Here is a 23,007-nt window from a genome sequence, read left to right as displayed (position 1 = left end):
ACATATATGTTTTTAAGTACGACTTTCACCAGGTATTTAAAAACAAAACTCAGTCTCAGGAAATAGAGTGTCTAATCTTACAGATACATGTTTTGCACCTAGTGCAAATGGCTTCCTAAATTTTTACCTAAAATATTCTTTGATAAGAAAATAATCTTTAGAGCAAATAGCACTAACATGTGTCACTGTTGCTGAATGTAAACTGCAAGACTAGTTTAAAAAAATGAAGTAAGTATGAAAGGGAAGTGTGAGGAAATGAGACAGGTTACTAACCTCAGCCACAACTATTTCCGTGAAAGTGTTCAGTGCTTGTTCTACGCTTGATTTTTGTTTGGTTGCCATGAGACAATAATTCTCCATGATTCGCAGTTGAATGTGACCCTGAATGGTCTGAGGCTTGAGCTCCTTCAGCAGGTTTCCTGCTGTTCTTACAGCCAACTGCACAGACTCCTGCTTCTCTGTTGAATTGCTATTATCAGAAAAAAAATGTTAATGGAAGCTTATTTTTTTAATACACACCAAATTAATTACAAGTTAGAACTGCTTCTGTGCTAAAGACATGCCATTTTGTAGAAAAATGGCTCTGCTAATAAGCATTCTATTATTGATTCTCTTCAACAACAACAATTCTGATTGTAACATTGCAAGTGACCAGCATTCCAGAGAAAATGTTCTGAACTTTCTGCTTGAGACTGACTTATTACAGCATAGACTGGTCTCTCACAATAACACAGAATATTCAAAGCAGTAGATGATCTCAAAGTTCTAGCAATTTAAACTAAGGTACATTGTCAAAGGGCAGCAGAAGAAAGAGATGACAGAACAAACCAAGTAAAATTTATTTAATTCACTTACCCTATGTCAGCATCAAGATTTTCAAAGACTTCTCCTCCCACAGTTTCATTATCCGGATTCAAACAAATTTCAATCATGTTGTAGACTGCATTCTGTCCCCAGTCACTGTCCTTCCGAGCTTTATTAAAATGCCGCAGTGCATCATTTGGTTCACCTGTGTACCTACATGGACAATTAAAATATTTAAAGCTGGGCAAAAATTGTCTGTTCCAAATTCTTCCCCCAAATCCAAAGAAACCTAAATATTTAAAAACAGATGGCCCATTTGCACACACTGATACTGCAAGGTTTGGACAGCAAGCATGCAAGGAACTTGTTTTTGCAAACTAAAAATAATCTAACAAGTTATAAAATGTGAGGATAAATAGTATTACATTATTGAACCTGGAAGAACATCCTGAGATATTCAGAGAAACTGAGAATTTCCTGAAATCCCGATACCTTAATTAAATCAACATAGCACCTTTAAATGATAATAGATGACAAGAAAATGAATTTAAATCTATACATCATCAAATGAAGCTTATCTTAATTATAATTGCAAGTACCAAAGATACAGTCCTTTGCAGTAGTGAAATCCTGGTTCAAGCTTTGTTCGGGAAGAATGTTTTTCAGCCATTGAAAGAAATCTTGGGACTTCTTCTAATTTCCCGGCTCTTCTTAATAGATCAATTAATCGAGAGAGGGTTGCATAGTTATCTAAAAATACAAATAATTAGAAGATTGTAATTCTATTTATTTGCTGTATGAATAAGTTTAGAAACAAAGAGCCTGGCATAATTTTTCACATATAAAAATGAGATATGATTTAATATATATGGAATACTACACAGTAACCTCAGATACAAGACTGAAGATGTCAAGTGATACTTGCAATATCTTTATACAGGTTTTTATAGAAGTATAATTGCACTTCACTTTCAAAAGCACTCAAAACCATTTGCTGCACTCTCATAATTTCTTTCCAAGTCCATTTGAAAACTTTACATTCATTATAGAAAAATTTTAATATATTTTAATAGATTTCTCTCTGGTCCCAACTTGAAAATTGCTAAAAAAACTTACTGCTGTCCAAGACAAGTTTCCTTTATTAGTCTTCAAATAAAATACTACCTTTGTGTTCATGTGCTTGACCTTTTTTGTACAAAAGAAAGTGCTTTACAGCGAACAAGTAAATAACACACTATTTGTATTTGGCTGAAGGTAAACTATGCACATTATATTGCAGTAAAGTAAATTACTGTATCTACAGCAAATAATTTTTATCATATTCCCCTAAAATATCTCTGTGTTTTTATATATGGTAATGGTCTTTGGCTTCAGTATCTATTACATTATATATAAAATATTTCTTTTTAATTAAGCACAGAGTTTTTATTCAGCTATTTATTAGAACTATATATCAGAACAAATTAGAAGTATGACTGCTAAATATTCACCCGGCTTGCGTTCCAGGAGCTGCTGGAAATGAAAAACAGCTTGTTCGTAATCTTGCTTCCTGAACATGAGATCAGCCATCATCTACAGTATTGAACAATTTAGAGAAAACAGAGCAATATATTATAAATTGTGAAAATGTAAAATAAAAATTACAAATAATGAATTCTGGTTATGCGCAGAGACAAAACTATAGCTTTAAAGTGCAGCAGGAGCTGCACAAGAAGAAAAATCACTTGGACTTTTTATTACACTCAGGAAAACAAACATGATATACAACACGGGTAATAATGAACACCTTTTCACATGAGGTTAAAATTAAAAGGTAATTAAGTAGTCTGCCATATCTTTTTTGCATAGTTTCATTTCTACTTTTCTTTCCAATAACTGCAGATTATGCACATGGAAAAGCAAAGTTAGTTTAAAGCTAGGGAAAAAGATAGACGATAGCTCTTTACCTTCAGCAGGGAAAGTAAAACAAGTTATTTAATTTCAGTTTCTCTCCACTGACAGCTAGCTAATATACAGTAAATTTAATAACATATTTCAAGAGTGCCATTACTTCTGTTCGTGCACAATACTAGAATGAATTTTAGATGTTAGATTGCTATGAGAAAATAAATTATTCCCATCACAAAATAATTTTGCTCCTAGTGTGTTACATCAAAAGTTGCTGAGCTCATTGAGTTGTCTTTTAGGTCAAGAAGTATACAAGCCCTGGACAAGAATATGCAGCTGTAATTAAAACTTGTTAAGTAGGAATATGATTAACTACAGTTGAACGAGGCTATAAAATTACCTTAAATACATAGCTCTTTTCTTCTAGCACTTTTATAAAAGTATTTGTTTTAATATTACTGTGCTGGAAAAATAGCTTCTTCATTAAAATTAGCCAATTATCAATAGAGCATGCATTGAGCCATACATTATCCAATCTTACTACAACTACTTTTTCCTTTACTTCTGAAGACTCCTTTTATATTGAGATAGAACAACAGCTATGATTGCTAGAAACTACATATTGAAACATCAAGTGGCATAAACAGGAAAACATTTTGTTGCCATGAATTTTTCACCTTTTTTTTTTTTAAATCACAAAGCTGTAGGCTTTATTAAAAGTAGTGCTTTATGAAGATATCATATTTCAGGCACACAAACTTCAGAAAGCATTGATGCAGGATTAGTGTAATAGCACATACCACTGTTGCTGCTTCATTATCTTGGTCCATCTTCAGCAGTAAGGAACATTGATGTTGACAGGCATCAGTATCATCTTGTGCAAGATATAAACGTGCAAGTTCCAACATTGCCTATATATTAAAATATTGAACTGTATTAATTTGAAGATGAAGAAAGTTGGTTCAGTTCTGAGTATCTGAGTACCTGATACTATAGGGCTCCATGGAAAAGTTGTGTCTCCACTAAAGAGAGAGTCTTTTCTGTTGTTTCCTGTGGGCTCTCTGTCAATTAATGTAATCTATTTGCATTCCCTCACCTTTTAAAACAGATAAAACTTTCCTTCTTCTGAGGGATATTCTAAAGGTACATTGAAAACAGGGCTGCTCAGATAGTATTGCTCTGAAGACACCAGTATTTTGGTATGAATAATGTTCTTTGAAAAATATAAGAGAACGTAGTTTTAAATGTATTGAAAAAAAAGCAAATACCTCAGTAACATTCACCAACTAATTCTGGTGTACAAGAAAGTTTCAGAAGAAACTATTTTCTTATTTGCATTTCCAACCTGCCACGTTAAGATTCTGTGTGAATCCATTGCTGAAAAGCCACCAGAGTAAATATTGACAAACTGAAATGTACACCAGCATACATTCTTAAAGCTAAAGTCCCATCATAGACTACTCTAAAGAAAATACCACAGAAAAGTTTACAAACATGAGTTACCACAGATTTAATCAAGCTTCTATTAAAGCAAACAGAAGGTGAACTGATCACAAAGCAAAATTAGCTGTAGATAAACTCTCTCCTGCTTAATTTTAAATAATGTTTTGATTTTGCTTCCAAAGAGAGGCATTTATAATTGCACCATAATTATTTCGCTAGTTACACTTGTGACAGGCACTCCTGAATCAAAACAGTGTTTTGAACATCCTGTTCAGAACATGCAGGCTTCTAGCACAGTTTTAACAACTGTTTTCTTCCTACTTCCTGTTCTGTTCATACTCAAACATATACCATGTGAAACAGGAAGGCAGGTGGGCAAGCACTGAAATGATAGAATGAGTGCATGCCAGAACTTTTAACTATGAAAGTTTTATTTAGCTGCTTCTCTTATGTGCATGAATCAATAGAATACCAAAAGGCAGGAACACTGCAGGAAGCAAAAAAAGCCAGCTAAATTGGAGTTCTACAATGGATTCTAGTGAGTGGAAGTGGTCTCAAAATTGTCAATTCCAACACAAATAACAATGATGCTATGAAATGGCGTGCATGATGCAATCCGCAATCCCCTTCAAGTCTCCATCAGGAACTGCACTGCCTCTTACCTGATCAAGGAAACAACGGGAGGGTACTACCTACCAGATTCCACCAAGTAAAACAAAACAAAACACCCCTAAGACATGGACAGCAATCTCTTCACATTTACCTAAATAAATGCAGTATTTCAATCCATTTTGGGTTACTTTAGCTAAAATACAGGAGATTTATTCTGATGAAACAAGGTACATATAACTTCAAAGCAATTTCCATTATTTCCATATAAAATTTTAAGAAAAGTAAACCCTGAAGGTGCAGAGAAACAGATGGACTTTTAACAGCTCAAAGTAATATTTTATAATCTATAAGAATTCAATTCTAATCTTGTACTAGCAATGCTTTCAAAATGTAGAGAAGAAAAGTTCAAATCCATTGAAACTGTAAAAACATACTGAGATGAATACTATGAATATATCCCCCAATATTTGTCGGCTAACAAAATATTTTGTTTTCATTACTCAACAAGTAGGAAGCAAGTTCTTCATCAGAAACTCAGACTTATTTTCTAAGATATCACTGTATTCTGTGTTGCTAGCAAAGTAGGATTAAAGCAAAAATCTTCAGTAATATCTTACAGATATTTAGTACAAATGTAGACATCTTGTAACAATGGGAATCTCTCAAAAGTATGATTTTAGCAAGAACTGAAGGGAAATGCCACGCTGGTATTTCAGTACTGGTATGAAAGACAAAGTAAGGCTTTGCTACTGATAAAAAAGCCACAGCTGTACCTGTACCATGACAGGCAGTCTCCTTCCTCTTAACGGGAGAATGGGGAAATCACCATTTTAAGGATGTTTTTATTCCCTTCCCAATTTATCTTTTTTCTCCATATCATTCTTAGAATATGCCTTGAGAAAAGCCTGTCTCAAATAGGCTGAAATTGTAGCTTTAGGAAGGACCTAGATTCTTGAAACCACGAGTTCAAATATTAAAACTAAGTGATGTAGTTAGCAACTCATGCATGTGACAGCTCTTCAGTAACAAGCATCAAAATAAGAAGTCTTCACATAACACCTAAGTATATAAAATCATGATACAAAATCATGGCAAATGAATAAAAATTGTATTTATTTATTTTTAATCTAGAAAAACGTCACTAAAGATGGCACTTAATTTTTGTGCTCATTATAAATTTCTTAGACTTTTGCTTCTCTCTCTCTCTTATCTCCAAAGCCCAGGGTTATGAAAGGAAGGAGGAGGATAAACTTCCTATGAAGGAATAGGAGGATAAACTAAATCCAAATTTACCTGTATTTATCAACCTGTGAGAAAGAAACTGTGCAGAAAAGAGAGAAGCAGTACAATAATCCTGCTCAAGAACAGCAACATTTTGTGACTAAAATCATAATCCTACTAGGTCCAGATAAAAGTTTAAAACTGATAAAGTAGACACAGAAAAGATAGAAATTATCTCCACTGACCAAACTCACTGGGAGTTCATTACAGAGGACAAGCAACAAGCAAGATTGAAATAATCTCCATCAGTACTGGTACCTGAAGACAGGCTCACTGTGAGTGCATGCAGCCACCAGTTGAGTCAAGAGTTCTTGTAAGAGACAGAAGTCAGCAGAGCATGCAACTATTCTATCATGATAACCAACGAAGGGGAGAAAGTTCAAGGTTCTATGTATATCATGAAGCAGAAGTAATTACAAGTTACTCTTTTCTGTGGAAAACTGGAAAAATGTTCTGCTGCATCTGAAAACTGAATGGAAAAACAATGCAGAATAGTCAGAGGGAGAACTGACCTTGTTATTGGTTTCACAGTGAACAAGGGCTTCTTTGTAAAATTTAATTGCTTTTTCATAGTTTCGCTGGGCTGTCGAATGTTTTGCAATCTCAGCACAAATCTCAGCCGCTAACTGTTTCTGCGCAGGAACTGCATCCAGCTGTTCTACTTGAGCCCGTTTAAGCACTCTGCCTTGTAATTCCCGAGCCTGGTGTGGGGAAAGCAGTGAGCAGTCAAAAATTCTCAAAGGAATTCATTTCATTTATCTACTATAAAGTAGTGTACTTGGTTTTTTTAAAAAGAAGGAAGCACTAATACTATTCTGCTTCTTACTCTCCTACCATTTTGCCTAGCAGAGAATTAGAACTAAAACACAAAATAACATCTGGGGAGAACTTCTAACATCTCTTTAAAATCTGCTTATGGGGCATTTTTACTGAAGGAAAATTGGAGAGAAAAAGTCAACTTTGAGAAAGAAAAAAGTAGATTATAAGGAAAAAATAATTAAGAATTTAACAAAGTTAACCTTACCAATATTGGTATTTAAACCCTTACATACAATTACCTTTCTAACCAATCTGCAGACTTTTCTTGCTGGTCAGAAGATGCTACCAAGGCATTTCTGTTACCATCACTTTCACAGAGTAAAAATATAATGGAACAGAAAGTACTGACCACACTTCTTGCTAAAACTTTTTATTGAGAAAGCATTTTCTAAGGGATTAAACCTCTAGCTTCTAACGTTTTTCTTTCAAGCCTCAGTCCGAGAGATAGTATTGAACTGCAGAATGAACAGATTTTATTATTGCTATTTAATACTAATACTGTTGTTTAGCAGTACAACAAAACAACAGGTAGCCCTTGAAAGCTGTTCCATTTTGCTCTGTGAATAATTTTCAATGCTGAGCTAAAGATATGTAATCTAGCTGCCCTCATGGCCAATTTCATTTTCACCTGATATGCTAAAACTATGAAGTATGAACACAAATGAAGGCAAAGTAAGACTGCATGCTTGCAGTAAAAGCCTGCATTCTGATCTAAAATTCAGATAACACTGACTGCAAAAAGCTCAGACTGTGTAACATCTTACGTACTTTACATTTCACAGCAGTCACTGATGCTGTATCCCTAGCATACACTCATTTTCCACATTCACACGGATCATATGGTTAGAATATGGGATGAAAGTGAAACCAGAGGTGTAAACATGAGGACATTGCAAGTTTTCACAGGTATTTTTGGTTTTCCTCTTTACCTGTTGTAATGAAACAATAGCTTTGTCAATCTTCTCCATTTTGCTGTAAATTTTTGCCAGAAGTACCTGGTAACGTACATCTTCCATCAGAGAAGACAACTCATTAACTGTAAGAATGAGATTAAATAAACATTATTCTTGCAGGAACTGATTCCAGTAAAGTCAAAGGAAGAAGAAACTCATCACATCCTCCAGGCAAGTGCTTACATGAAAAATTCACAGATCCATCTTATTTATTTAGAATTGTGATCTGACTTGGTGCATTGCTAGTGGGCAGAGTATAGTAGTAAGGAGAGTAAACATTACAGACTATAAACAGAATAAGATTTAAGGCCAAAAATACTGAAAGATGCAAACAGAATAAAAAACTGACTGTCTGGTCTATTTGCATTTTCAGACATGAGAGAAAATATTTTGATGTTAGCAGACAAGAAATAAAGCCATTCCTGACATTTCTTCTCTAAATCCTGCTCAAAGTCAATGAAAAATGTCCAAATTGATAAAATGTGCTATTCTACATGCAAAAAGCATAAGACTGTTGGAGGAAATTTCTAGCCAGACTATGCTTCTTTTTCTAGAGTCTGGAACAGACACGAATACAGTTATTTTAACTAAATATTTCAGTATCTACTTAAAAGCAGCAGGCGGCTTTTGAATAGTTAAAATAAAGATGCATAAATTAATAGTTGAAGAATTCAAGCCTTCCCTGGCTTAAATTTTACTCTACTGACAAAGTGGTATCCTGATCACAGTTCCACATTAAAATACAGATGCCACCAAAAATTTTGTATCTTTATTAAAATTAAGGAGTTGTATTCTATCAGAAAACTGGTCTTCAAGGTGCTCTAACTGTGACATGTTCTTCTAAATCAGAGATTAGACTGTGTACCTTAGACCATGTAAGACAATTCCCCTCAGTATATTTGTTATAATTCTCTTCTTCTCCCCAACAAAGGATATTCAAGCATTTACATAAAAAATTATTAAGGTGTTCAATAATTTTCCCAATTAGTCAAAATAAAATATTTTTCTCTTAGAGAATGTGTATGTCTCAAAACATTTTAAAAAGACATTAAAAGACTTTTTGCTTCATTTTAAAACAGAAGATAAAATTTTGAAGTACATGGGACAAACTGTATTTATTGCTAATTATTTCAAGCTGTCTTGAGCATGACTATTAAATTAGCCAGATCCTCAAAGGCTTAACTAGGACAGGAACACAATGTTAAACCAGAGGACTTTTTCAATAAGAAGTAAACAGGATGGAAAACCAACACGCCCCTGCAAAGCACGAAAGTGATACAGTGACACAAGAAAACCTTACAGAATGGACTACTAATAATACTGCTTCTCTATTCAGACATCCACAAAGGTTAACAAATGTAATTAAACCACTGCAAAAAAGTGCCCATGTACTCATTTACTCCCTAGTCATGCAGAAAACACAAGTAACAGTAGAAATTGTATGTTTTCCTGTGAATTAGTAACAGTCCTACCAGGCTCATGATCTAAAGCTTGCTGAAGTACTTTTTCTGCCTGTTCATACTGCTTCAGTTTCATTAAAAGCTCAGCCAAATCATAGCAAAGGAAGTTCTGCTGACCATTTCTCACTGCAGCCTCATAGTAACTGATTGCCTTGAAGAAAGAAGGAAACGTTCGTGAATAATTTAAAGACAAATCTTAAAGACAACAACCTTGTTACTTAGGTATTTAATGACACGTTGCTTACAATTTTCTTTACTTTTTTCAATGGAGAATTAATAAAACATGGGTTTGAGTGCAGGCCCAAACCCACTGCAAGTCACCAGAACTACAGTTCAACAGATCTGAATCTACCAATGTGTGAATCTACCAACTGTGCCTTTGGCCAGACGATCTGAAGGGAATCTACAAAGTTACTTTCAGGATAAAATGCCTATTTTAGCACTCTGAAATATTATACTTTTACCCAAGAAAAGTCCACATGTTGACACAGTACTCAACTGACCTAATGCAGTACTTATAGAATACCTTTGAGTAGTTATGTGTTTTGATTAGGGCTTTTCCAATTTTACTTGCTAAAGATGGATCTTTTGGATTTTTCTTCAAGGCCTGCTCGTAGACTTCTATGGCTTCATCAGGCTGCAACAGTAAAATATAAACACATATAAGTCAAAGATTATGATAAAAGATGTATGAAGAAAACAAAATCTGGTAACAACTCCAGGAATGACTACTAAGCACTACTGATTCATAAGCTACAATACTTGAGAGAAAAGAATGGTTACTATAAAACTGCAGGAAATGTAAAGCCCATGTAAATTAACATTTTCATGCTAAAACAAATAATGGAGAGACTAGGCAAACAAATGAGTTTGAATAAACTTCATTCTTGTTTCACTGCAATTTCTCTACTACTATCTTCACTAGTTAACAAAGAGGCACATGTATTAGTGTGATAATTCTTCATTGAGGAGAAAATTACACACAAATATTAATATGAAAACAATCATGAATCATTTACAGATGTCCAAACTAGTAATCTGAACTATCAGTTGCATGTCCTAACTCAATCTATTTTTTTAATATATTAATTTAAACGTATAGCCTACAAATTCCCATGTTCACTTGACTATATTGTCTTCTGCCAATACTAAATAGCATTTCCAGATCATCAAGCAAGCAAAGGATGCAAAGAATTTATACGAACTATACAACTAAAAACTTTAAGTAAAGCCATCAGCATGAGAACTAAGTTACCTACAATTATTCTAAGTTTCAGAAGATTATACTTAACATTTCCAGGTTCTTTGTGATTTCTATTTAGCTCACACTCTAGATGCCTGTTAATCTTACAAAGCAGTGTTCTTTTAGAAAACATTTCCTCCTTGACTTTCACCAAGTAAGCTTTTAGAAGAAATGCATTTTCAACAGTCAGTATTTATTGTTTTATATCCTAAAGCACTTTATATTTGACAAACATCAATCAATAAGAGTCAGTATGCCACAATGTTTCAACTAGGCAAATAAACTACTCAAATATTCTATTCTTCTCCAGCAAGCACTCACCTCTTGAATATTCATGTATGCATCACCAAGAAGAAGAAAAGTATGAGCACTTGGCAGTTTTTCTACTAGGTCACTGGAAACAGAAGATAAAACTTTGCTTAGTATTTAATATGTCAATAGTGGTATCTAAACAACAGAAGGGCACAATAATTTTATCCTGTGCAGATTTTAGTTTCTATTTCTGAAAATAAACCAAAAAAACCCTAAAATATCTTTTCAAAATAAGACTCTCAATTATAGCTTTAAAAATTACCACATTTACTCAAATGAATTAATGTCACTAAATATTGCTCATTTACTGCAAGAAAAAGAAAAAATAGTTCACCATCCTATCAGTAAACATCTAGAAAACTGTCTATGCACACCACTAACTTTTACCTATAGCAGGCAGCATATAATTTCTTATCTTTCTTATAGTGAAGATAAATATCGGCCATTTTGACTTTAGCTTGGACAAAGTAAGGCTGTTCAGGTGTAATATTGTGGAGCATAGTCAAGGCATGTTTCACATCTCCTTGAGCAATTGCCAGATCTGCATTTGCAATCACAACTCTTAGTTCCTCAGGTGTTCCAGAAAATTCACTAATGGCATCTTGGATGACTACAGCAGCTTCATGCTGCAAATAATAAAAATGATACAATTAATTTAGTTCCTGTCATTGAACAGCAAAAAATAGACATCATAAGCATTTATGGGCATTATGCAAACCAAGCAAAAAACCCACAAAAACCACAAACCATAGTATCCACTTGTTTTGCTATAGTGTTTTTGATTTTTAAAAAAACTCCTGTGATTTCGACTACTATAGAAAATTTTAGTACAGAAAATTACATTTGCATTGCATATATCCAAGTACATGCTCAAACTTCAACTAGAGAATGTCTTTAGCACCTAGCTCCAACAGGTCCTTTTTGAGCTGCTTTGGGCTGGCCTCCAAACCACAAGACTGTATGGCTTTTGTTATATTCTTACACTTATGTAGTGTTGTATTGCTTATCCAGACACAGCTAATAGTTGGGATGATGATCCAAAACTACTGCTCATAGCATTCTGACAACAAACAGAGATCTACAGCCCTGCAAATCCTCTTGGTAAAAGAAGTGATGGTTTTCTGTTCTGAACTAATAGAAATGGGACTGGGAAGAGGGAACTGTTTTCAGGTGTGTTTGTATTTTAGCAGGTTTGCCATCTTACCAGTTCTCCATTCAAACGATGAGCTTCTACCAACTCCAGAAACACAGACACACGATCACTTGTATCAATTTCAATACTTTTTCCTTTTGTTTTTGAGGAAGATATAGGTTTTCTCATTCCAGGCAAATTTCTTGCCATCTGTAAGGTTTTAATAGCCTCTGGTATTTCGCCCAGCTTCTTCTGTGCTTGCGCCTTAATTAAGTGATACACAGGATGTTCTCTCACCTAAAAAATATGTAAGATAAAGAGTTTCCAAATTTTACTTGATGTAAAGTATTCAAATCCCTTGCAAGACTTTTTCAGATTTTGACTTTGGTTTCTTTTTCCCTCCAAATAAACACAAATTCAATTTCAGAAATTTACTTACAAAAATATAAGAATTATCAGAGTATGCAAATTAGTAATTTAGTAAGTTTTTAATTACAAAGAAAAACTATTATAAGGGACAAGACTTCGGGACAGAACAACATAATTGCTGCTTTATTTTAAACTAAACTGAATTTTAAGGTATTCTGAGTGTCTCCCACACTGCACATTTTACCAGAATTTTAATTAACAGAATCATAATACAACCATAACTTGGTACAAGTCCTGCACGCCAATCTTCACCATCCTAAAACATACTTCACATGAAACAAAAAGTCTGTAAGAGAAATATACCTCTCTGAAATGGCAAGGACCTTAATTAGTAGCTAAGTAGATATTAATCTTCAGCTTTCTTGTATCACTTGAGGGAAGAAAGCAAGATGAGACACACTTACAAAGAAATGATAGTTTTCAGCTAAGCCGTCTCAAGACACTTGGGCAGAACTCAGACCTAATGAGTGATTTGTGTGTATTGTGTTCCCAACTTTCTGCTAATCCTACATTCAACTAATGTCAACAAGTTAAAAATCCCATACTGTAATGTATAAGACCCATGAAATGCAACTTGTGAGGTGCTAGTTTTGTCTAATGGTCATTTCTTTGTTAAATATTCAGATACCATATTCATATAAAAATTTAAATATTCAATTTGAAGTGGAAGAGTTACAAAAAGTTCAGTTGAAAATTATGATATACAAAACCTTACAACTTCAGATGACTGACTGAATAAAATTATTTCATTCTTTCATTCAACTCACCTCAAAATTATAGCTTAGACAAGTTTCCAAGGACTGAGAACATAGCTTGGTATTGTTCTGAGCCAAATACACCTGGGCCATCAGTAAGTGTGCATCTGCATAAGAAGGGTTCCTTTCTAGACAGTAATGTAGATTACTATGGGCTGCTTCAATATCCCCTATAGTGGGGAAAGGAAGGGAAAGTGAAAAAGCAGTTGATATGAAATACAGATGTTAATATATACATATCATTTTTATTTGTCAATTGTCAGCATCTAGTGAATAAACTCATATATAAAGTACTATAACGTTATGACATAAAATCAAAAGCAGATCAAAGATACGCTATTTTCCCATTGCTCCATCTGTAAATCATTCAATAAATTCACTTTGGAAAAAAACAGATAAAAAATACTCTATTTATATGTCTGTACAATTAAGATACTCTCATATAAAGGACAAAAAAGGGAAGAGCAAATGTTCTTCACTTAACTGTAACACAGTGTTCTGCAATGAACAAAAAAATATTTATTTACAAGTGTGAAATCAATTTTTCATATTAAATAAAACAAGAAAGCATCTAACTACCCATTCATACAGCTATTACCTGACAAGTACTTCACTTTTGCAATTAAAAAGACAGCTTGTTGAAGACCAGGCACAGTTTTTACAACTGTTTCAAGAACTGAAGCACAGTGCTTGAGAAGTGGTGAAAGAGACTGCCCAGTACTTGCAGGCTAGAAGCAAACAAACAAGTAAGTAGTACAAAAAGAACCCCAAAAACCTAACAAAACCCAGCATTTGAGTCAAAAGGTTTTAGATTTAGATTTCATTTTAAGTCTGAGTTTCACTTTAAACTCAAACGAGCCTTAGCAAAGCCATGTTATTTCCTTCAATCAAAGCAGCTCTTGTTGTGAAGAACTGTAAAAATAAGTTTGAAATTTAATGGACCAACTTCTTAACATATGCAGGAACACAAGACAACCTCAGACTTGAAGGATGACAAAACACTTCAGACCTGACATACACAGAAGAGTCAGGGGTTACACATTCTGAATTATCAGGCCAACTCATCCAACACAGGAGTACCATTAATTAAATTTCAAGAAGGCCGAAGTTGGAATGGATGATGAGAAGGTTGGAAGAAAAGGCTCCAGTGCTGTCATGCCTACCTTCATCCCATGTCAAAGAAAATATCCATACTGCGAGCGACAAATTAAAAACAGAAGCTGAAAAATAGCTGCTTTCATGCAAACTGCTAGTACAATACATCATATTTTAGCTGCTCTTTATCAGAAATATTACTCATTTCCCTCTACTATCTTAGCTAGTTGCTAACTGGTTTATACGCTAAAAAAGGTAAAGGCAACCTAAACATCATGCTGTTCACAAACAGTATTTCTACAGGACCCAAAACCAAAATGGAAGCCTCCACCACCGAGCTAACTCCTCACTTTCAAACACCTTTGCAGTCCTTCTTGCAATGAAGAGATACAGGAAACTTCAGCAAAGGCCTACCTTTTCTTCTAAAAATCTTCCTATGGACAATAATTCAGAAAAGCAGTTTTAATTGCAAATTAAAAACCATCATTGCTGTTCAGTATTTCTGGAACATATCCCAGGGAAATCTTCAGGTAAGAGCATAACCTCACAGAATGACACTTCCTATAATCTATGATATGAAAATGTCACTGCTACTGATATTTTAGACTTTCTGATAGATAGTGAAGCTGTTCATAACAATGGAAAGCTACTTGTTTTCCTGTTAAGATTTTAAAACTCTACATACACATATTTATGGAAGGTTCTATAATTAGAATAGAAATAATGACAGGATAACAAAAGTCAGCTCCCAGTTATTTCAGAAGAGTAATCTATTTAAGGAAGACACTATTTAAAGACACTTTAACTGTTTCTTCTGCTTTACAGATGTCAGGTCCCCATTCAATTTATTAATCTCGCCATTCCTTTGTTGCCAAAACTAGAGTGCACAAATTCAGACTCAGAAAAGTAAGCAAGTGAGATGTTTCACTGGAATAAACAATAATATAAAAAGGCAGCATTCCACTGATTATTACCAACCAAAATAAAGAATTTATATATATTGAAAAGATGTCCTAAGCCAATTAAAATGTTTCATGAATAGGTGGCCAGTGTGAATATTCTAGTTTCATAATGAGATAGCTCTATTCACAGTATCATTACAGCTTCCCAAGAGATCCTAAGACAGTGCAACTGCACACACAAAATGCACTGAATAAATATCCAAAGTTTGCTCAGATGTCATTACTGGCACTTGCTCACATCACAAAGTACTTATTTTTTTCATTACTTTGACTAAACAATGGTGTAATATCCCAAAACATATTCTTATGTCACATAAATTCACATTTTAAAAGGGAAAATTTTCTATTTTTTCACTTCATGATTAACTGTTCTCAAAATGAAAAATTCCCATTCTCAGACAGATGCAATCTACAGGTGCTTACCTGTGCTGGACAAAAATTAAGATATTCTCTAATAATTTCTAGCAAAAAATCAGGGTTTAGTTTTTCAAAATATTCCACACCAAGAGGAAATCCATGCAAAGATGAAAAGTGAGTATCCAGAACATCATTCAATAAAGCAAAAACTTCTTCTTGACTCTTATGTTTTTTCATAGCTAGGAATGCACGCAGGAAAGATAATTCCTACAGAAAAGAAAAAATAAACACAAAACCTCAAGGATTCTGCATATTCCAGATGCATTCATCAGTTGCTCATACAATACTACATAACTATTAATGTTAGCAGCTTCTTATTAATATTTAGGGATACTCTAAGACATTTAGTTTGTTGTAAAGGACACCTAGTTATTCTACCAATTCATTCCTTCAATTTGTGCAAGAACTTTTACATTTGTGCGATCACAAAATCCTGAAAATAATTAATGTTTGTCCCTCCCTGACATTTCAAACTTACCTTCAGAGAAGAAACATAACTAGAAAGTGATATTTTTCCTCTGCAAACAAACAGCCTGTTTGCAAAGTTAAGCAAAACATTAACTTCAACAAAAAGAAAAACTGAGACTTAACAGTCCTCCATTAAGAATGCTCTACTCAAGTGACTGAAATATAGAACATGTAACAGTTAGAAGGCAGTTCAGATTGTAATCAAAGTATCTCAGTAAAGAAAGATCCTCCTACCCCAGATTTCCCAATGGACTGCTGAATTTCATTAAGAAACTCCAACTGCTGCTCTGCATCTTCTAATTGCCCTTGTATTAGCTGACAACGGATAATTCCTGTAACACATGGAAATACTTTATTGCCAATTCATCTTCCTGGTCAAGCTTTCTTTTTCATGCTTTCTTTTCCACAACTTTTCCTCTCCTCAACCTCTCCATAAAGCAGTACAAGAAAAGAAAGAATGGACCAATACTTAGGGTAATGCAAAGTTTACACACTCAGAAAAACCCAGGGTAAATGATACATGATTGACACATTAATATACTATAAAGCAGTTTGAAATGGTAAATCTTCAACTGGTTATAGACTAAGAAGAATCACCATAAAGTCTGGCTTCTAAATTCAGAAAAAGTACAAGAAGGAAAACAAACTCTAGCACACACACAAACTACTCTTGTCATCTATAGTTTTAATACTGTTTAAGGCCATGGCACAGTCAAGGAGGAAAAAAATAAGAGAAAAATCTGGCAGGCAAATATGTCTTTTAAAAATTTACACTCCATTTTCTTGACACAAATGGGACTTATTAAAAAGTGGGGTTCTTTTGGATGTGACATCTACATCCAAAGTAGGATGCTTTGACTTGACTATGGTTTTCAATATAATTTGGACAAAATCAAAATCGGAACATGGATAGCTTGTTCTATCATGCCCTTGATTTTCTTGTTTTTATAGTGCCTAAGAATTCTCTATTTCTTTGGCACTACAGAAATTAAATAATCAAGTAAGTAAAATACTGCAAAATGTCTTTGTCTACTACTACTTTGAGAGCTCTAATTTAGAACAGGGAAGAGTAGCTTTTCAATAAGGAAGACATATTTAAGACATAAAATACATATTTAGTAATAGGTACTGTTGCCACAAGAAGAAAGCACACAATGAATCTGGAAAAACAACTCAGTGCTCCTGCTCTAAATAGTTCAAGATTCTCTTAGCACCAGTAATAGAAAAATTTGACCAAAAAACATTGTCTAGTAAAAATCAAAAGGAAGTGTGAGACCTTACCAGTTAGTGCAGAAACACTTGTTTCATCAAGTGTCATAGCAGTCTTGTACCATTTTAGAGCTTCTTTCGCTTTCCCTTGTAAAATCATTTGGTAGCCAAGTTCAGTAGCAAATTCTGCATTATCAGGTGCCAAATCAAAAGCTCTTTGTACTAAGGTTTGTGTATGCTGAAGGATGAGCTGGTTCCGGCCACACTAATGGTGAGAACAATTTTTAAGCCTTAAGCTTTTTTGCAGTTTTCAGATTCAATCAGACAAACACACTGAATATAGCCAGATCAGTAGAGACAACAATACCTCAGGTAAGAATAAATTAGTCTGTAGTAATTCTATAAAAACATTGACATTTATGTGGGATGGATTCAAACATAAACATACAATACCATATGATAATGAATAGTCACTTTGAGTGCTTCCTTACAGCAATTTTTCATAAACACAGATTAAAGAAACCCTCACTTTCAATGTTATGTGATTAACCCTGTCAGTTTCATACAGTAAGGAGATGGTTGGTGAACATTTCTGTATTTTCACTGCTTCTCACTTAAAAGCATTTTTGGAATGAGATGGCTTAAACATTATAATTCATGCTGAATGTAAGACTAGGAAAATGTGGTTACCAAAGCTACGTGAGTTAATCTTTTTTGATTGTCCACAATTTTATACTTTTTAGTACACATTTAACATCTGTGTACCAAAAACCAGACCTAAACCAGAATATATACATTGCTGTATGCTGCTTAAGAAAAAAAAAAAAAAAAAAAGCATACTCACTGTTCTACTGAAAGCTAAAGCCATTTTACAGAATAGCTCAGAATTACGTGGTTCTAATCTATCCAGTGCTTTAATCAGGTCTCCCAGTCTTGCTGAAGCCTTGGAGAAAAAAGGAATTAAAAAGGAATTTAAAAAATAGGACAATCAAACAGTTTTCACCATAAACTACTCACATTTTTACTATGCACTAATACTTTGAAATGTAAATTCAGATGTTTTCAGGGTGAGTAGTTAGACAATATTTTGGAATAGTAAAGTGACAATAAAGCAGACCATGTGTCCCTTATCCATGCTCAAAAAGGTGAAAGGCTTGACCTAAGTCTGATGTAAGACAAGCATGCTCAAAAGCAAAGCACTTCCAAATGCTTTTAACATTAGTTTCTCAAAACACCTAAGGTGATTTTCTGGGCATACAATAATGTTTTTTTAATATGGTTTTAGATGCACATGAAATGTGTAAATCTAACAGGCCTTGAAATTTTTCCCTAGACAAGGCTCTTAGTTACATGAGACATTTTAGTCCTGAATCTTTAGTTAACACTCTACATGTCCAGCAAGGTTCCTTCCTGGATGGCTTCACTGGAGTCAGCAATTCTTACTTCTCCATATTTCCCATGATTATGCATAAGATTTAAATTAGATTGTAAGGAGGCTAATGACTGAGTTCTTTCCAATAACTGAAAATGTGTTAAACAACATAAGTACCTTTTCTTCTAGAACCTGGAAACACCTACAACACAATGAAAACACTTTTTATTTTGCTATCTTTCCTCTTAAATTATCATAGTATTTTTGCATGATAAGATAAAATACAGAAAGAGTTTTTGGTAACAAATTAAATTAACTATTTTAGAACTTCCTGAAAAATGGCCAAGTGTTTTACATACAAAATACATGCATATAGCCCTGTGCAAGAAAATGGATCTTGGGAGTAGAAGGAAAAGTAGCACAGAATGCTTAGAGCTGAAAAAACCCCACAGTAATTGTCAAAAAATTGTGAACAAATCACAGGTATAGAAACGATGGCCTGCTTCCAAAAATCTATCACTACAAGACCTCATAATCTCCTTTATTTCAATTAATAAAATATTTAAAACAATAGAAGGCTTACAATAATTTATTAATTTATCAAAAGAGCATTTAAACAAAAATGATCCCTTTGATGATTCAAATCATCATTATTCAGTTAACTGTCCAAATCAGATTTCTGTTTGGTTTGACACCTATTCTCTGGAAAGATGGAGGTTATTTTTTTTCCTTGGCATCCAGAAAATACCTCAGCAACAAGCCAGAGTAGCCACTCAAATCAGAATAGGTGAATATAGCTCCTGCAGATTACTGCAGCACAGAAGCAACCAAACTATATGAAGAGAATACATAAAGAAGACAGCCTTGGTAGGGACTAGATGCCACATGCACGATGTTGTGCTCAACATTCTGCTAATAAAAAGACTCACCTCAGATATATTTCCTTCCCTGCAGAGATGATGCAGGGCCTCCATTCTCATGGCTTCTAAATTGAGGGGATCTTTCTGCAATAGTCTAAAGCCAAACAAAAGGTGAATGTAAAGAAACCAAACCAAACACTTGGTCAATCATCTATTTTATCCTAAAACAGGAAAAGAATAACTTGTTTTTCACAGCCATTTTACATCATGGATCTCAACTGAAAGCACAGCTCTTATTTCATGCCTATCTCAAGAAAGCTAGGAATTTGATGCCTATCTCCTCTTCCATCCAAAACATATTCATGTATCAATGTAGCATCCTCACAGAATTGCAAGGCTGGGTTCTAATAAAACTTAATTTACTTGAAATTTATTTTTAAAAAATTGATGCAACTAATTCAGATTTATTAACAATGAATGGGAACCTATCTATTTTTGTTTCAAAATGTTCTTAGGGTGTAAATCCAGCAAGAAAATAACTCAGTGGTGTGCTACTTCATACTCAACCTATGTGCCGTTTCAATTGTCTGCTCCCAGTCCTGCAAGGCAAGTTGTAGCTTCATTTTCTTTATGAAAGCAGGAATGAAGTTTGGGAAGATTGCAATTATCTGGTTCACAATTTCTAGAGCTCCTGAATAATTCTGTCGGACCTCAAAATACTGTGCCTAATGGAAGGAAGAGAAGCCATATCAACAACTTGTACACTCACACAGGTGAGAAGATTCAGAAGTTCTTTCACACGGAAACCAGGAAAGAGAGCTAGAAAGAAAAAACTCTTTCCTGAAGTAAGTTTTACCTGAGTATCAACCACAATTAGACATATTTGCAACAACCAAACAGCAAAGGATGATGTGTAAAGCCTGGTGTGTGTGGTAAGTGCTCTACAACAATGGCAACTGCAGAATTTACAACTCACTAGTCAGTTGCAACCAAGAAAAAAACAGACATAGCTAAAGAGTAAAATTGTTGTATTAAGTTTCAAATAAGTATCCTGCAATTTTGTGGTATTTAACACAAGCCACTGATTAAACATTTATTCAAGCTCTGAGGTACCTACCATGTAAAAACCCACATTCAGCAGGTAACTATTGTTATCGTCAGAATTAACAATTTTCTAACTGTAATGAGATTTACAGTATTTGGAATACCAAACTTTCAGAAGTCAGGAATCACAGGTTTAAATTAATTTAAGTAGAAATAAATTTAAGACTTAAAACTTGTTTTGTTTTGATGTGTTGAATTTACTTACCATACTCCAGGTGACTGTATGTGTGATGTTTAATTTCATCTTTTTAAGACAGAAATGATGCAAACACAGAAGACTCTGAGTTACTTTCTTAAGCCCGAGATTCACGTCTGTCTAAACCCCAATTACAGTAACTACATTTGACATATACTCTTAATCTAATTCAGTGGTCCACGTGCAGCCAAGTATGTACCTAACCAAATACCATTGTGCACACTCTCCTGAACTGCAGTCTTTTAATATTCATTGAACAATTTTTTCTACATTCAGCTTTAGAATATTTTAAAAAATCATGTTATGTTAACGAGTAACATCTGTCATATTATAAGTAATATGCTCCGAAACAAAAAATGTGGAAAGAAAACAACACATGCCACTCCTTCAATGAAAAATAATCATTGATGATTGCATGAACACGAATGAACTCACAAAACAGACGAATGACGACTTCAACAGAATGTTAACAATATTTTTTAAAAATCACACTACAGTGTTTAGCTATTACATCTTGGCCAACAGCAACTCTGTAAAGTGCATAGGTGTCCCATGTGAAAAGGAAGAGACCACACATTATTATCTTTTCAAGTGACTTGAAACTCATTTTGCACATATAAATATATGAATAGAAAGGTTTTCTTGTGTGCATAACAAAAACCATAACCACAGTACACGTTGAGATTGACTGAATCTATACCTTTCTTTTCACATTGGTGTCTAAACAACCCTAAAGTACTTGCAGGGTCTGAGCTGTATTGTTCCTTGGACAAGCTCACTATGCACTACTCTTCCCTGCATCTCTCTGATTACTTCACAAGACTAAAATAAAATTTAGGAAGAGGTGAAATAATGAAGTGAACTTACTTTACCAAGCAGTGCAAAAACATCATTGCCTTCCTGCAGTGCTTCATCAAAGTACTTCAGAGCTTTTTTAATGTGAGTTTCTTTCCCACAGGTGAGATCAAGCCATGCTTTCAAAATTAAGCCCTGTTAACAAAATACAAATTGAAATTCTTTGGTAACTAGGTAATAGAAAATTATACCAGATACAATAAGTAGAAATAACCTAAATAAAGGATTTTGTGTATCTATTTTAACTACTTTAGAGACATAACCAGTCTATAACATAACCTAACACTTTAGCAATTTATTCCAGAGTTAAATTAATCAAATAGTACATTTACTTACAGAATTAAGATGGCACCAAACAAGTCTAACATGCTCATCAGTTAGAATAAAATCTCACTGATACAATCACATTAGACAGAACATTTTTTTCAAACATTTCAGAACAACATTTTCTTAAGATTTTGTTTATAGGAGACACCAAGAAACATACTGGTGCTGAAAAAGAGTGAGAAACTTGAGGTTTTTTTTCTTGTATGTGAAAGGCAAAAATTATTATATTTCTCAAATGTGTTATTAAAAGAACACTCAAACTTTTAAAAGATGAAATGTGTCTTTTCCTTGAAGAACTTACTACTTGTAATGAATGAAATTTATTTCTCTTATGTGTTCCAAACATTAATTATAGCTTAAGTAAATAAAATATATTTTGAAGTGCTGAATTATTTAATCAAATTATAACTGCCATCAAAACAAAAATTAAAAAAATAAAATATCATTAACTCTCTTAGAACATACAGAAATGAGTCCTGTATTTAAAACTCAGTGGTTAGTAGAAGAGCCATATTTTGTAATTGCTAACAGAGTCATGATTTTGTTATGCAATAGAAATTGGCTGAACTTTATAGACTCAAGCATTTTTTTAAAGAAAGGCAGGTGCTGTACTTCTATACAAGGAATACATAAACTATCTTATCAAAGTAAGTGCATATTAAACAAATCCTACTTCATCAAGTTTAAACACTTTGAATCACCTCACAAAAAATCTGATGTAAACAACTAAATATAATTTCATATTACCAAACTAGAAAAAGAGCTAACCATAAGTGAACTTAAAAAAAAAGTATTTAAATACTAATGTACTTTTTCTTTTCTATGCATATGTTTGAAAAAAATAAATTAATTACTTCAAATATTTTTAAGTACTTCAGCTGGAAATATTTCACACTAAGCAATGTACCCAGACAATATATCCTAAGAATAAAAACAAACAAACAAAACCAAACTACTACTGTTTGAATAAGCAAAGTCATAAATACTGCTATTTCACCAAAATTACCTATCC

The 23,007-nt window shown here is 33.7% G+C and overlaps 1 protein-coding gene across 5 annotated transcripts in view; it reads right to left on the bottom strand.

Annotated features, from left to right (window-relative positions):
- Window positions 1–23,007, bottom strand: part of TTC21B (tetratricopeptide repeat domain 21B) — a 34,619-nt gene that overhangs the window by 8,572 nt on the left and 3,040 nt on the right. For 4 of the 5 annotated variants that reach the window (XM_079310644.1, XM_079310645.1, XM_079310647.1 and 1 more), the window contains 21 exons: window positions 21,681–21,803; window positions 20,081–20,238; window positions 19,583–19,667; window positions 18,126–18,224; window positions 17,354–17,546; window positions 16,307–16,404; window positions 15,611–15,811; window positions 13,729–13,858; window positions 13,143–13,300; window positions 12,019–12,243; window positions 11,202–11,440; window positions 10,824–10,896; window positions 9,786–9,896; window positions 9,272–9,410; window positions 7,776–7,882; window positions 6,540–6,728; window positions 3,492–3,602; window positions 2,295–2,376; window positions 1,404–1,554; window positions 856–1,017; window positions 274–469 (listed from right to left, as the gene is read on the bottom strand). In XM_079310644.1, coding sequence (XP_079166770.1) covers window positions 274–469; window positions 856–1,017; window positions 1,404–1,554; window positions 2,295–2,376; window positions 3,492–3,602; window positions 6,540–6,728; window positions 7,776–7,882; window positions 9,272–9,410; window positions 9,786–9,896; window positions 10,824–10,896; window positions 11,202–11,440; window positions 12,019–12,243; window positions 13,143–13,300; window positions 13,729–13,858; window positions 15,611–15,811; window positions 16,307–16,404; window positions 17,354–17,546; window positions 18,126–18,224; window positions 19,583–19,667; window positions 20,081–20,238; window positions 21,681–21,803 — 3,030 coding nt within the window. The remainder of the gene's footprint in view (window positions 1–273; window positions 470–855; window positions 1,018–1,403; window positions 1,555–2,294; window positions 2,377–3,491; window positions 3,603–6,539; window positions 6,729–7,775; window positions 7,883–9,271; window positions 9,411–9,785; window positions 9,897–10,823; window positions 10,897–11,201; window positions 11,441–12,018; window positions 12,244–13,142; window positions 13,301–13,728; window positions 13,859–15,610; window positions 15,812–16,306; window positions 16,405–17,353; window positions 17,547–18,125; window positions 18,225–19,582; window positions 19,668–20,080; window positions 20,239–21,680; window positions 21,804–23,007) is intronic. The other variant, XR_013774839.1, reaches the window with a different exon arrangement.

This window comes from Erithacus rubecula (genome assembly GCF_903797595.1).
Source record: "Erithacus rubecula genome assembly, chromosome: 8".
Taxonomy (NCBI): Eukaryota; Metazoa; Chordata; class Aves; order Passeriformes; family Muscicapidae; genus Erithacus; species Erithacus rubecula.
The sequence above is the reverse complement of the archived record's forward strand: the minus strand, read 5'-3'. Positions and strand labels throughout refer to the sequence as shown.